Source organism: Bombina bombina, chromosome 1 (genome assembly GCF_027579735.1).
Source record: "Bombina bombina isolate aBomBom1 chromosome 1, aBomBom1.pri, whole genome shotgun sequence".
Taxonomy (NCBI): Eukaryota; Metazoa; Chordata; class Amphibia; order Anura; family Bombinatoridae; genus Bombina; species Bombina bombina.
In genome coordinates, this window is record NC_069499.1 from 263,737,982 (window position 1) to 263,751,439 (window position 13,458).

A 13,458-nucleotide genomic window follows, 5' to 3' on the forward strand; every position below is an offset into this window, starting at 1 on the left:
CCACAGAACTTTATAGATTGCCTCTATTTCTGTACCAGTCTGAGTGATGATGAGCATTTTACAGCAGGTAAAACATACTTCATTGTCTACCATGCCCTGTGCATATAATATGCCGATATAAACTGGTTTTTCATATGCACAAACATAAGCATATAATGCAAATACTTAAATATATATATATATATATATATATATATATATATATATATATATATATATATATATATATATAGTACCCAAATCCACATGGAAATAGATACAGGTATACCTCATTTTATTGTGCTTCGCAGATATTGCTCTTTTTACAAATTGAAGGTTTGTGGCAACCCTGTGTCAAACAAATCTATTGCACCATTTTTCCAACATATATATATATATATATATATATATATATATATATATATATATATATATAAAAACACATAAATACACATGTATATACAAATATATACGCCTATATATACACGCCACCAGCAAAAAGATTATGACTCGTTGAAGGATCAGATAATGTTTAGCATTTGTTTTAGCAATAAAGTATTTTTTAATTAAGGTATGTACATTGTTTGCTATTGCACAATTAATTGACTACACTATAGTGTAAACATAACTTTTATGTGTACTGGGAAACAAAAAAAAATTAGTGTGACTCACTTTATTGCTATATTCCTTTTATTGCAGTGGTCTGGAACCAAACCTGCAATATCTCTGAGGTATGCCTGTAAAATATATATAAATATAAAACAGTGGCACCCAGTCATGAACACGAAATGTTGGGTAAGTGAAGCTTTAATTAAAACCAATTAAGTATAAAGCCCCCACAATGCAGCCATGACACTGATCTAGTGCTTCTGGTTAGGGTTGTTACATTTTTCAGCACCATTTAAAGGGGATATTTTTTTAATGCAGCTAGTTACTGTATAATCTGGTCACACTATGGGAAAACACTTTCCCCTCATCATAAAGCCTGGGAGAGGTCTTTAAAACTATTTATTTATTATTAATATGATGAAGTTTATGTATAGCAGGTCCTGCAGTTGTGGATAGATTATTTGCTTTCTTCAGAGCTTAGCATTTGATGTGTTCCACTTTTGGCACCAAGGACCCTGCACACTGTTTGATTTTCTCCTTTGTGAATAAGCACACAGGGTTTTATTTCTCCAGTTCTGAGACATCACACCGAGTCATGAGCTGAATAAAAATGATAGGTGTAGAATTTCACTGTTGGGCAAGTCCATAATGGGCACCAGAACCAGAACTGGAGCCTCCTCTCCCCACACACCTCTCATGACTTCCAGGAGCCCTAAAAGAAAACAGCTTAGATTTAGACAATTCACAGTGATATAAGAACAGAACAACACTGTATAATATCTGTGAAACCAGCAGTGGTCACCTCTTATTGCAAACCTTGTAGGTGAAGACAGACAGTGAATGTGCCCACACGTCCCCTGGGTCTCTGTCACCCCCTACAGGCAATGTACAAATTACATTTTGTCAAGTGATATTAGGTTCATCACTATGCACCTTCTGCAGGCTTGCGGAAGAATAGATTCTAAATGCGTAACGATAATCTCTTTAGAAAGAGGATTTTATGTTGTGCTTTATTAATTCAGGGCCTGGTGGGGATATTAGCAGCTCCTGAAATTAGAAAGGCCGCAAGCTCTGCAATTTGCTGAATCCCAAAATGTTTTAAATGAGTAGATAAACAGCAGCAACAATTGAGCTTTATTAAATCAAGCAGTCGTTCATTACAAGTGTCCCAGCTGTACTAGCGTGCAAGTGTGTGTGTTGGGGGGTTGGGAATTTGTTAACTTCAACTTGTATATGTACAAAAGAATATTGCTCTTGCACAGAAGCCCTCATATTGCCCTTGCACAGAAGCCCTCATATTGCCCTTGCACAGAAGCCCTCATATTGCCCTAGCACAGAAGCCCTCATATTGCCCTAGCACAGAAGCCCTCATATTGCCCTAGCACAGAAGCCCTCATATTGCCCTAGCACAGAAGCCCACATATTGCCCTAGCACAGAAGCCCTCATATTGCCCTAGCACAGAAGCCCTCATATTGCCCTAGCACAGAAGCCCTCATATTGCCCTAGCACAGAAGCCCTCATATTGCCCTTTCACAGAAGCCCTCATATTGCCCTAGCACAGAAGCCCTCATATTGCCCAAGCACAGAAGCCCTCATATATTGCCCTAGCACAGAAGCCCTCATATTGCCCTAGCACAGAAGCCCTCATATTGCCCTTGCACAGAAGCCCTCATATTGCCCTTGCACAGAAGCCCTCATATTGCCCTGACAAAGGGGTAACATTGATCCCTCATTTATATACACAACTGTAATGCAGGGGCCATAAACAGCCATGGCTAAGGTATTCCCACCCTACTCCAAGCCCAAGGATCCACACACTGCTAAAACACAGTGTCCACCACTTACAAACACACACTTAACCCCAAAATAGTGTGCTGACACATGGATCCACATATCACCCCTTTACAGTGACCTCTCACACACAAAGCCTCATCACAGGGACCAACCAACAAACACACAAATCCAGAGACAACGCCACTCATCCGCTGTCCTTAAACCGACAAACCATGAGGCAACAGTCCCTATCACACACTACTCTTATGCCAGAAGGACCAACCTATACATAAGCATCACCCTAGCACAGGATCCATATAACCAAGCACATTATCTCTGTTCAGGAATTCATCATCTAACATATACCCCCTTAAACCCATTGATCCTAAATCACACAATGCTCTCTTTAGCAGGAAACCCAACAACCCAACAGAGGGGCCACTAACCACTCATACTGAACACACACAGGATTGCCACTACACAGAGACGCAGATAATTTAATTTCCTTCTGTATAAGGAGAGTCCACGGCATCATTCCTTACTGTTGGGAAATACTAAACCTGGCCACCAGGAGGAGGCAAAGACACCCTAGCCAAAGGCTTAAATACCTCTCCCACTTCCCCCCAGTTATTCTGCCGAGGAAACAAGGAACAGTAGGAGAAATATCAGGGTATAAATGGTGCCAGAAGAAAAAAATTATTTAGAGGGCCGCCCATTGGAGAACACGGGCGGGGGCCATGGACTCTCCTTATACAGAAGGAAATTAAATTATCTGGTAAGCATAATTTATGTTTTCCTTCTTAATATAAGGAGAGTCCACAACATCATTCCTTACTGTTGGGAAACTTATACCCAAGCTCTAGAGGACACTGAATGATAATGGGAGGGGCAAAAAGAGAGGTGGACCCTATTCTGAGGGCACCACAGCCTGCAAAACCTTTCTCCCGAAAGCTGCTTCAGCCAAAGCAAAAACATAAAAAATTTAGAAAAAGTATGTAAGGAGGACCAGGTAGCCACCTTACAAATCTGATCCACAGAGGCATCTTTCTTAAGGGCCCAAGAGGAAGCCACTGCTCTAGTAGAATGAGCCGTTATCTTCTGAGGAGGTTAATGGCCCGCTGTCTTATAAGCTAAGCAGATTAACATGTCCAAGACTGAGCTCCTTCTTATCCCCCCCTCAAGCTCTACTCCGAATTCTGACTTCTCTATCCCTGTTGACGGCATCACCATTTCTCAATCGCCCCAAGTCCGCTGCCTCGGAGTCACACTTGACTCAAATCTATCCTTCGCCCCCCATAGCCAATCGCTTTCTACATCCTGCCGCAACCATCTACGCAATATTAACAAAATTCGCCTTTTTCTGAGCGCTGACACCACAAAGCAAATAATCCACTCCCTTGTTATCTCCCGACTTGACTACTGCAATAACCTTCTCGCTGGCCTTCCTCTTTTCCGCCTCTCCCCCCTTCAATCCATCCTAAATGCCTCTACCAGGCTGATCCACCTTTCCCGTCGCTCTGTATCTGCTGCACCTCTCTGCGAGTCCCTTCATTGGCTCCCCATTTACAGCAGAATTAAATTCAAATTCTCACCCTTACATACGAAGCTCTCACCAACGCCACTCCCCTCTACCTATCCTCTCTAATACACAAGTATACTCAAGCCCGTCCACTAAGATCCGAAAATGACCTGCTCCTTGCATCCGCAACTATCACCTCCTCTCATGCTAGACTGCAGGACTTCCGTCGTGCAGCACCTACCCTCTGGAACACTCTACCTTGTGCTGTCAGGCTTTGCCCTAATCTTTCTTCCTTTAAATGTTCCCTGAAGACTTTTCTGTTCAGGGAAGCCTACCACCCAACTCAATAATAAATTAATTTCACTTACCTAACATTTCTCTCATTTAACTCTGTATTAATATCTTTCTCAATCTTGCAGTCCTCACCTCCTGTTTCTCAACCTCCTACCCTTCTAGATTGTAAGTTCCCACGGGAATATGGCCCTCAATCCCACCTGTATGTGTTTGTAAATTTTGTCCTCTCTCTTACAAGTCTTGTATTGTTTTATTTAAATGAATTGTATCCATGGACAGCACTGCGGAATATGTTGGCGCTTCATAAATAAAGTATAATAATAAATAATAATAATAACACTCTTTAACCAAAAAGATAAGGAAGTCGAAGAGACCTTCTGACCCTTGCGCTTCCCGGAATAGACAACAAACAAGGAAGAAGTTGGTCTAAAATCCTTAGTAGCCTGAAGATAGAACTTCAAGGCGCGAACCACGTCCAAATTATGAAGCAGAAGTTCCTTCGAAGAAGAAGGATTGGGACACAAGAAAGGAACCACAATCTTTGGATTGATGTTGCGGTCTGACACGACCTTAGGAATAAAACCTAACTTAGTACATATGACAGCCTTATCAGAATGAAACACCAGATAAGGAGGCTCACATTGCAAGGCAGCAATCTCAGATACTCTGCGTGCAGAAGCAATAGCCAGTAGAAAAAGAACCTTCCTGGACAACAATTTCATGCATAGGCTCAAACGTAGCACGTTGCAAAACCTTAAGAACAAGATTTAGACTCCAAAGAGGAGCCTTAGATCTAAACACAGGTCTGATCCTAGTCAGAGCCTTAACAAAGGACTTTACATCTGGAAGCTCCGAGAGCCTCTTGTGCAGTAAAACAGATAGGGCAGAAATCTGTACCCTCAGGAAACTGACAGAAAGGCCCTTCTCCAGTCCATCCTGGAGAAACGACAGGATCCTGGCAACCTTAACTTTATGCCAGGAAAGTCCACGTTCTTCACACCAGAATAAGTAGGTTCTCCACACCTTATGATAGATGCGACGAGCAACCGACTTACGAGCTTGAATGAGAGTATCAATAACTCATCAGAAAAACCTCTCTTGGCTAGAACTAAGCGTTAAATCACCATGCAGTCAGCCTTAGAGAATCAAGATTTTGACGGACAAAAGGACCTTGTTCTAGCAGATCCATGTGACTAGGTAACTTCCACGGAGGAGATGATGACATCCTCACCAGATCCGCAAACCACATCCTTCGAGGCCACAATGGAGCAATCAGTATCACTGATACCCGCTCCTGCTTGATGCGAGCCACTACACGAGGAAGGAGTGGTAACGGCGGGAAAAGGTAAATTAGGCTGAACCTCCAAGGCACTGCTAATGCATCTATTCGCTCCACATGAGGATCCCTGGACCTCGACCCATATCGGGGTAGCTTGGTATTGAGACGGGACGTCATGAGATCTATCTCCGGCATCCCCCACCTGTTGCATATCTCGCAAACACTTTGGGATGATGAGACCATTGCTCCGGATGAAAGGATTGTCTGCTGAGAAAATCTGCTTCCCAGTTGTCCACACCCGGAATGTGGATAGCCGACATTGAACAGCTGTGGGCCTCTGCCCACTCCAGAATTTGAGATAACTCCCTCATTGCCAGGGAGCTTCTCGTTCCCCCCTGATGGTTGATGTAAGCTACCAAGGTTATATTGTCTGATTGGAATCTGATAAACCGGGACGAACGCAGAAGGGGCCAGAATGTTGATCGGGAGGGAGCCTGAGACCACAGGCCCTGTGCCTTCCTGGCAACTCAAACAGCTCCCCATCCTAATAGACTTGCGTCCGTAGTCACAATCTCCCAGGATGGTCTTAAGAAGGATGTCCCTCGGGACAGATAATCTGGACAGAGCCACCAAGAGAGCGATTCTCTCGACGGTTGTCCAGAGAGATCTGTTGAGACAGATCCGAATGATCGCTGTTCCGCTGCCTCAGCATGCACAGTTGCAGCGGTCTGAGACGGAACCTAGCAAAGGGAATGATGTCCATGCTGGACACCATGAGACCAATTACCTCCATACACTGACCTGCAGAGACCCTTAATGAACTCTGGAGGGCAAGACATGCAGAAGCAAGCTTGCAACGTCTCTGGTCTCTCATGGATATGGAGTCTGTACCCAGGAATTCTACCCTGGTGCTTGGAACAAGAGAACTATTTTCTAGGTTTATCTTCCATCCATGAGATCGAAGAAGAGAGAGAAGAGATTCCGAATGGTCCACCGCCAGACGAAAATATGGTGCTTGTACCAGAATATCGTCCAAATAGGGAGCTACTGCTATACCCCGGGTTCTGGCAACAACTAGAACCTTCGTAAAAATTATTGGAGCAGTACGAAGGGAAGTTTAGAAATGTATTTAAGCACTTTAGGTCCAGAATTGGGCGGAAAGTTCCCTCCTTCTTTGGGACCACGAAAAGGTTCGAATAGTATCCCAAACCTCTTTCCGCGATAGGTACCGGGACAGTTGCACCAGTAGGTAGCTGCTCCAGCAACCACGGCAACGGCCGCTGCCGGTTGAAACAAGTACCATCTATGTTGAAACATCTTTCTTAGAAGAGTTTCCATCTTCTTATCCATCGGCACTCTGAACGACAAGCTATCCTCAAGCAGGATAGTAGTACATTTGGCAAGCATGGAGATAGCGCAATCCACATTAGGGATGGAACCCCACAACTCCAATTGAGAGTACGGGACCGGGAATCATTTTTTAAAAGAAGACGAAGGGGAAATGGAAGATCCAATTCTATCCTATTCGTTCTTAATAATATTCACCATCTTTACAGGCACAGGAAAAGTGAAAGGCGCTACTCTGTCCTCAAACTCTGTCTAATTTAGGAATCAAAGGTTCATCAGGCAGCTTGGCCTATGGAACCTCTAATGTAGACAGGACTTTCTTTAGAAGAAAACGTAAGTGTTTCATCTTGAATCTAAAGGCTGGTTCCTTTGTAGCAGGAGGCTTAGAGGCAGCAGACTCCGTCCCAGAAAGTTCACCCTCTGAAGCCTCAGAGTGTGACTCATCTTCGGATAACTGAGACAAAGCAGACAAATACAATAAATTACATGATGACCCCTGGGCAGGAGAGCTATGTTTAACCTTCTGCTTGCATTTAGCAGGGCGAGGTAAAGCACTGAGGGCCTCAGACACCGCCGTTTTTAACTGCGCTGTAAAATCTGATGGTAAAAGGCCCCCTCCAGATGGAGGATCAAGCGTGCTACGGGAAGCTGCGTGTGTAGAAGGAGAAGATTGTTGAGTATGCACCTCATGGGACAGCAAGTCCTCAGAGGTGGATGGCTCAGTGGTACTAAAGGGGTTAACCTTCTTTGACCTAATAACGTTGTCAAGGCATGTGGAACATAGTTGAGAGGGCGGGCATACCAAGGCCTCCTCACAATATAATAAGGTATTACTATTTGGAATAGAAGGAGTACCCTCTAGTATCTCAGAATCAGTAGGACACAGAAATGAAACGATCTTTATTTCTCAAAAAATGGCACCTTTATACTCCCGATAGCTGGGGCACTCACCACCTCCTAGACCCAGACAATACAGAGAAATAGCGTCTTCTCCGACAGCCAGCTCGGTCAGGAAATAAAAGCAAGACTACTCCCGGTCACATGGTGCACAAGGCAGGACCGCCCCTGCTATGAGAAAAAGCGTGCCAAGCTACAAGCTGCGCAGCACTCAAAGTGAAAGTAAAAACCTGTGTGTTCCAGCCCTATAACAAACAGCCTATGAGCCGAATAAAATATCACACATAAAGCAGCATAAAAACAAAGCATCACATTTGATTAAACCCCACTGATCAATAATCCCCCTCAGAAGATATTAACCCAAAATTCTATTAAGATAAAAAGAGCCACACTGTGACCCTGTCTTCTAATGTTTTCAACATATGTAAAAACTAAAATGATCTTACCAGAATCCATGCTGTGGAACAGAAAGACAGCCTTTCAAGAGTGACAGTCTTGTAGCATTGCTCCTGACATGGACTTGAGTGAGAAAAACAAGCAGGCAGTGAAACTCGTCAACACTGATTGCTTAGGAGCTGTTAGCAGGCAGTCTGTATGGGTTCGCAAAAAGACTCTCCCTGCATCTACAGACTCTAACTTTCGTCAATGCTCTGAGAGGCTGACAAGATTACTTAAAACTCCAGTGCCATCTTGAAGGGCAGATACCCCTCCTAAGGAACTACTCTGAATCTTCTGACACTTCTCTGCCATCCTCCTGTGACGAAAGGCAAAGAATGACTGGGGGATGAGGGGAGTGGGGGAGGTATTTAAGCCTTTGGCTGGGGTGTCTTTGCCTCCTCCTGGTGGCCAGGTTCAGTATTTCCCAACAGTAAGGAATGATGCCGTGGACTCTCCTTATATTAAGAAGGAAAAACAACAACAAAAAAACTAAGTAAACCCTTCCAACAAACACACATATATAATGACCAAAGCACCATATAGAACCATGAAGCAAAAGCATCACCATACACTAGATATACACAGGGCATTGATGCATCTACCCCAGAGGCAGAACTTTTTTTCATTTTCTGCAATGAAATTTGTTTAGTACAATTTTTTCTGCAGGTCATTTTCAGATAAAATTCAATTATAAAGTAGGCAGTTACACTAAAACACCAGTACAATTGCAATGTGTTTGTTAACTGGAGAATAAAGCCATTTTTAAAGTTTTATAAAACTTTATAAAAAAAAAAGTGCATTGCTCATACGAATGTCTTACATATAAAAAAAACAGCTTTGCAAATTGAGAAAGGCTAGGGGGCGGTTTGAAAAAAAATCATAGAGCCAGTCAACAATCAGTGGACTGTTCACATCAAACAGCACTTTGCTCTGGATTCACTGTGTTAAGGAGAACTTACAAAGTGCAGCCAGATTACAGCTCTGTTTAAAGAGAACAGCGCTGCAAAGTTAAAGAGCTAACAGTTCCTGCATGTGTCCTGTTCTTTCTGCAGACATGATGCATTTTCTGCGATGACATCTCAGATCACTGCATGTTCTGCCATTGGGGCATCTACCTACAAATATGAACTGCTAGAAAAAAATAACCCCTCATACATAAACAACCAATACCACATAAAAGGAATGTATCATAAAACAAACACATCCTGACCTGATGAACAGAGACTCTGGACACCTACATATAGGGGCCCAATGTTCATACAAGCGCTTCCTGCTACAAGCAATAACCTGACAAGGACGTATCCCCTAATACTGCATGATGCATTCTGCAATATACAAAATCAGTTTTTGTTTCTACTAAACATCACACTGAGTTTTTAGGAGTCATTTGTACCTAGTGAATACAAAACCTACTGTACTGGGTCTGAGTCAGCTTGTACATGATTGTTTATCAGCAAGAAAAAGGTTAATCTGCATCTTGTGAGAGCAGCCAACAGCTAATTAGCAGATATGAGCGGCTGATGACAGCTCTTCTAATGATCTGTCGCCTTCTGAGGAGGACTCCTGCCTACAGTAAAAGCTCACCAGGCCGGCACCACCAGATGACATCAGTGAGAGAAGCACGCCTAGAACTGGCAGCCGGCACCAGACAGGAGGAAGAACTTTACTAACCTGATAGTGATCTATTAAATTACATGAGTAGAGCTCCTCAACAGGCATCTTTATAACTGTAACTGTAGTTGGCAGCATCACATACAAATCGCCCACTCTATTGCACAATTATGAGAATAACTCATACCTAAATGGGACATAGGAGTTTTTTTTAAATACATCAGAAATGAACCTGAATTGCAAAAGATCACCATTGCTGTAAAGATCAGCAGAAGGCTAGAGACAGCAGTAACAGCAGCACTGAGTGCACAAGGGCATCTAGTGAGACCTCCTTTTAACTAAACCTAACCTTAAACTTTGTCATCAAACCTTAAAGAGCCATTACTGTGCAAAAATATCTAATTAAGCAGAGAATGTAATTTTACTACTAGTAACACTGCAAACCTATGTGTTTAGCCCCACAAAGAGGTTAAACACATAATTAAAGTACCACTCTGGACCTGCAGAGCACTGCTGGGCAGAGTGGAAACTGCCACTGATCCTATCATCAGCGCTAGTCACAAGACCCAGCTGTGCTACTAGCATTACTGATTGGATTAGTGCCTGTCTCCGCTCAGGACTATCAGTGATCTTCGGGTCCTAAGCAGTACTTTAACAATGTGTTTAACCCCTTTGTAGAACTGATAAAGAAAAAATTACATGCTCTAATGTATCAGAGTATTTTATTCTATCACTGTAATGTCCCTTTAAAGAGATACATTTAAATATAGATTCCCATAAATTAAAGGGACAGAAAAGTCAAAATTAAACTTTTATGATTCAGATAGGGAATGCAATTTTAATCCCTTAAATTAAGGACCAAGGACGAAAAGGGTCGTCCTACAAAAAATGTCAGTTAGTGACCAAGGACGGAAGCGGTGGAAGCAATTGTAAATCTCGTTTTTTTTAGTTAAAAAAAAAATGTGCTTACAACTACAGTGGGGATTTCAGGGCCATTGTACAAGGGATCTGGGAGGGGGAGATAGGCAGGATTTTGAGAGGGGGCAGCTACACTACAGAAAATGTTATTGGGGGGAAAAAAAATTACACATTTTTTTTGGGCAAACTGGATACTGGCAGACAACTGCCAGTACCCAAGATGGCGGCAAATAGGTAGAGGGGGAGGGTTAGAGAGCTGTATGGGGGGGGATCCGGGAGGTTGGGGGCTAAAAGGGGATCCAACACTGCAGAATCAATTGGGGAAAGAAAAAAAAAAAAAAAAAAGAGAGAGAAAAAATGCTTCTTTTTTTTTTTAGTACTGGCAGACTCCCTGCCAGTACTTAAGATGGCGGTGACAATTGTGAGGTGGGGGAGGGAAGAGAGCTGTTTGAGGGGGGTCAGGGAGGGTTCAGGGGGTGGGATGTGTCAGGTGGGAGGCTGATCGCTACACTAAAGCTAAAATTAACCCTACAAGCTACCTAATTAACCCCTTCAATGCTGGGCATAATACAAGTGTGGTGCACAGCAGCATTTAGCGGCCTTCTAATTACCAAAAAGCAACGCCAAAGCCATATATGTCTGCTATTTATGAACAAAGGGGATCACAGAAAAGCTTTTACAACCATTTGTGCTATAATTGCACAAGCTGTTTGTAAATAATTTCAATGAGAAACCTAAAATTGTGAAAAATTTAACAATTTTTTTTATTTGATCGCATTTGGCTACACTAAAGCTAAAATTAACCCTACAAGCTCCCTAATTAACCCCTTCACTGCTGGGCATAATACACGTGTGGTGCACAGCAGCATTTAGCAGACTTCTAATTACCAAAAAGCAACGCAAAAGCCATATAAGCCTGCTACTTCTGAACAAAGGGGATCCCAGAGAAGCATTTACAAACATTTGTGCCATAATTGCACAAGCTGTTTGTAAATAATTTCAGTGAGAAACCTAAAGTTTGTGAAAAATTGAAAGATTTTTTTTATTTGAGCACATTTGACGGTGAAATGGTGGCATGAAATATACCAAAATGGGCCTAGATCAATAGTTTGGGTTGTCTACTAAAACAAAATATATACATGTCAAGGGATATTCAGGGATTCCCTGACAGATATCAGTGTTCCAATGTAACTAATTTTGAAAAACAAAATGGTTTGGAAATAGCAAAGTGCTACTTGTACTTATTGCCCTATAACTTCCAAAAAAAGCAAAGAACATGTAAACATTGGGTATTTCTAAACTCAGGACAAAATTTAGAAACAATTTATTTTGGTTGTTTTTTGGTGGTTGTAGATGTGTAACAGATTTTGGGGGTTAAAGTTAGAAAAAGTGTGTTTTTTTCCATTTTTTCATATTTTATAAATTTTTTATAGAAAATTATAAGATATGATGAAAATAATGGTATCTTTAGAAAGTCCATTTAATGGCGAGAAAAACGGTATATAATATGTGTGGGTACAGTGAATGAGTAAGAGGAAAATTACAGCTAAACACAAACACCGCAAAAATGTAAAAATAGCCCTGGTCCCAAAAATGGAAAAGTGCTGTGGTCCTTAAGGGGTTAAGCAACTTTCCAGTTTACTTTTATCATCAAATTTGCTTTGTTATCTTGGTATTCTTTGTTGAAAGCTAAACCTAGGTAGGCTCATAAACTGATTTCTAAGTTGTTGAAGGCTGCCTCTTATCTTAGTGCATTTTGACAGTTTTTCACAGTTAGGCAGTACTAGTTCATGTGTGCCATTATAAATAACTGTGCTCACTCCCGTGGAGTTATTTATGAGTCAGCATTGATTGGCTAACATGCATGTCTGTCAAAATAACTGAGATAAGGGGGCAGTCTGCAGAGGCAGAGATACAAGGCAATCACAGAGGCAAAACGGTTATAATTATAACCGTGTTGGTTATGCAAAACTGTCACACACCGCCGCTCTAGTCGTTGCTAGGGGCGCAGCGCCTGCTTCCCTGCTTGTTGTCAAGGGCTGTGTCGGCTCCTGTTGCGTGCAGCAGTGACTTCATCGCCGCTCGCTCCTCTCACTCTGAGGCTGGTTTGGATCTCCTGTGGCACGAATCCTGCGCCTATGTAAGTTGCTCACTTTTACCTTCACTGCCCAAGTATAGGTGTTACTTTGCGTGCTCCTGGGTGTGATTGTTATTACTGTATACTGGATTGCTTCATTCTTAACAAACTCTGCCTGTCTGACTACTTTGCTTGCTTAACCCCCAAAGTACTGGATTGCCTCACTATTAATGGACTCTGCCTGTCTGACTACTCTGCTTGTTTAACCCCTAATATACCGGATTGCCTTACCATTGCCAAACCCTGCCTGCCTGACCATTCTAGTGGTTTACCTTTGGACTCCCTTACTGTTGCCAAACCCTGCCTGCCTGACCATTCTAGTGGTTTACCCTTGAACCACCTTCCTCTGATTCCCCGCCTGTTGTCGTCAAAGACTATACTGCCTATAGTGAGTACCGCTTACCTCATCTTGCGAACTTTCTCTGCTCTGGGATATTCCCTATCATTCTGGCTCGACACCGGGATAAGAAGACTACTGGCCAAGTTCGGTCTGATAGTGGACTATCCCAAGAGCATTACAAAATCTGGGGAATGGGTAATAAAGGGATTATATATCTATTTAAACAATAAAAATGTTCAAGTGACTGTTCCTTTAATGTAATTAATGAAACTAACAACATTACACAATTGAATCATTTATCATATCACTGAAAGTT

At 42.4% G+C, this 13,458-nt stretch overlaps 1 protein-coding gene across 2 annotated transcripts in view; it reads right to left on the minus strand.

Moving 5' to 3' along the window:
• Positions 1–517: 517 nt before the first annotated feature.
• Positions 518–13,458, minus strand: part of DPH6 (diphthamine biosynthesis 6) — a 188,837-nt gene continuing 175,896 nt past the window's right edge. For both annotated transcript variants that reach the window (XM_053697948.1, XM_053697947.1), the window contains exon 15: positions 518–1,300. In XM_053697948.1, coding sequence (XP_053553923.1) covers positions 1,182–1,300 — 119 coding nt within the window. In that variant the 3' untranslated portion in view covers positions 518–1,181. The remainder of the gene's footprint in view (positions 1,301–13,458) is intronic.